Source organism: Camelina sativa, unplaced genomic scaffold, assembly GCF_000633955.1.
Source record: "Camelina sativa cultivar DH55 unplaced genomic scaffold, Cs unpScaffold06297, whole genome shotgun sequence".
Lineage (NCBI taxonomy): Eukaryota > Viridiplantae > Streptophyta > Magnoliopsida > Brassicales > Brassicaceae > Camelina > Camelina sativa.
In genome coordinates, this window is record NW_010927376.1 from 1 (window position 1) to 512 (window position 512).

The 512-nt window shown below is 44.9% G+C and overlaps 1 protein-coding gene across 1 annotated transcript; it reads left to right on the forward strand.

Annotated features, from left to right (window-relative positions):
• Positions 1–6: 6 nt before the first annotated feature.
• On the forward strand, positions 7–507 carry LOC104774864 (protein GIGANTEA-like; the record flags this gene model as incomplete). The annotated part of the gene is made up of 1 exon (XM_010499274.1): positions 7–507. A coding segment is annotated over one exon (501 nt), but the record flags the coding sequence as incomplete, so codon positions are not given.
• Between the last annotated feature and the right edge of the window lie 5 nt (positions 508–512).

The following is a 512-nucleotide window of genomic DNA, read 5'->3' on the forward strand; positions in this document are numbered from 1 at the left end:
CAAGGAATTGCCTCTATGCTTTGTGCTCATGGTCCTGAAGTTGAGTGGAGGATTTGCACAATATGGGAAGCTGCTTACGGATTGATCCCTTTAAATTCGTCAGCGGTTGATCTTCCCGAAATCATAGTTGCTTCCCCACTGCAACCTCCGATCTTGTCATGGAATCTATACATTCCACTACTCAAAGTACTTGAATATCTTCCACGAGGGAGTCCTTCGGAAGCATGCTTGATGAAAATATTTGTTGCCACCGTGGAAACAATCCTCAGTAGAACTTTTCCGCCTGAATCTTCCAGGGACCATACCAGAAAAGCTAGATCGAGTTTTACGACAAGATCAGCGACCAAAAACCTTGCTATGGCTGAGCTTCGTTCTATGGTCCATGCTCTCTTTTTAGAAGCATGCGCTGGTGTGGAATTAGCATCACGCCTACTTTTTGTTGTGTTGACTGTATGTGTTAGCCATGAAGCACAGTCTAGTGGTAGCAAGAGACCGAGAAGCGAATATGCTAG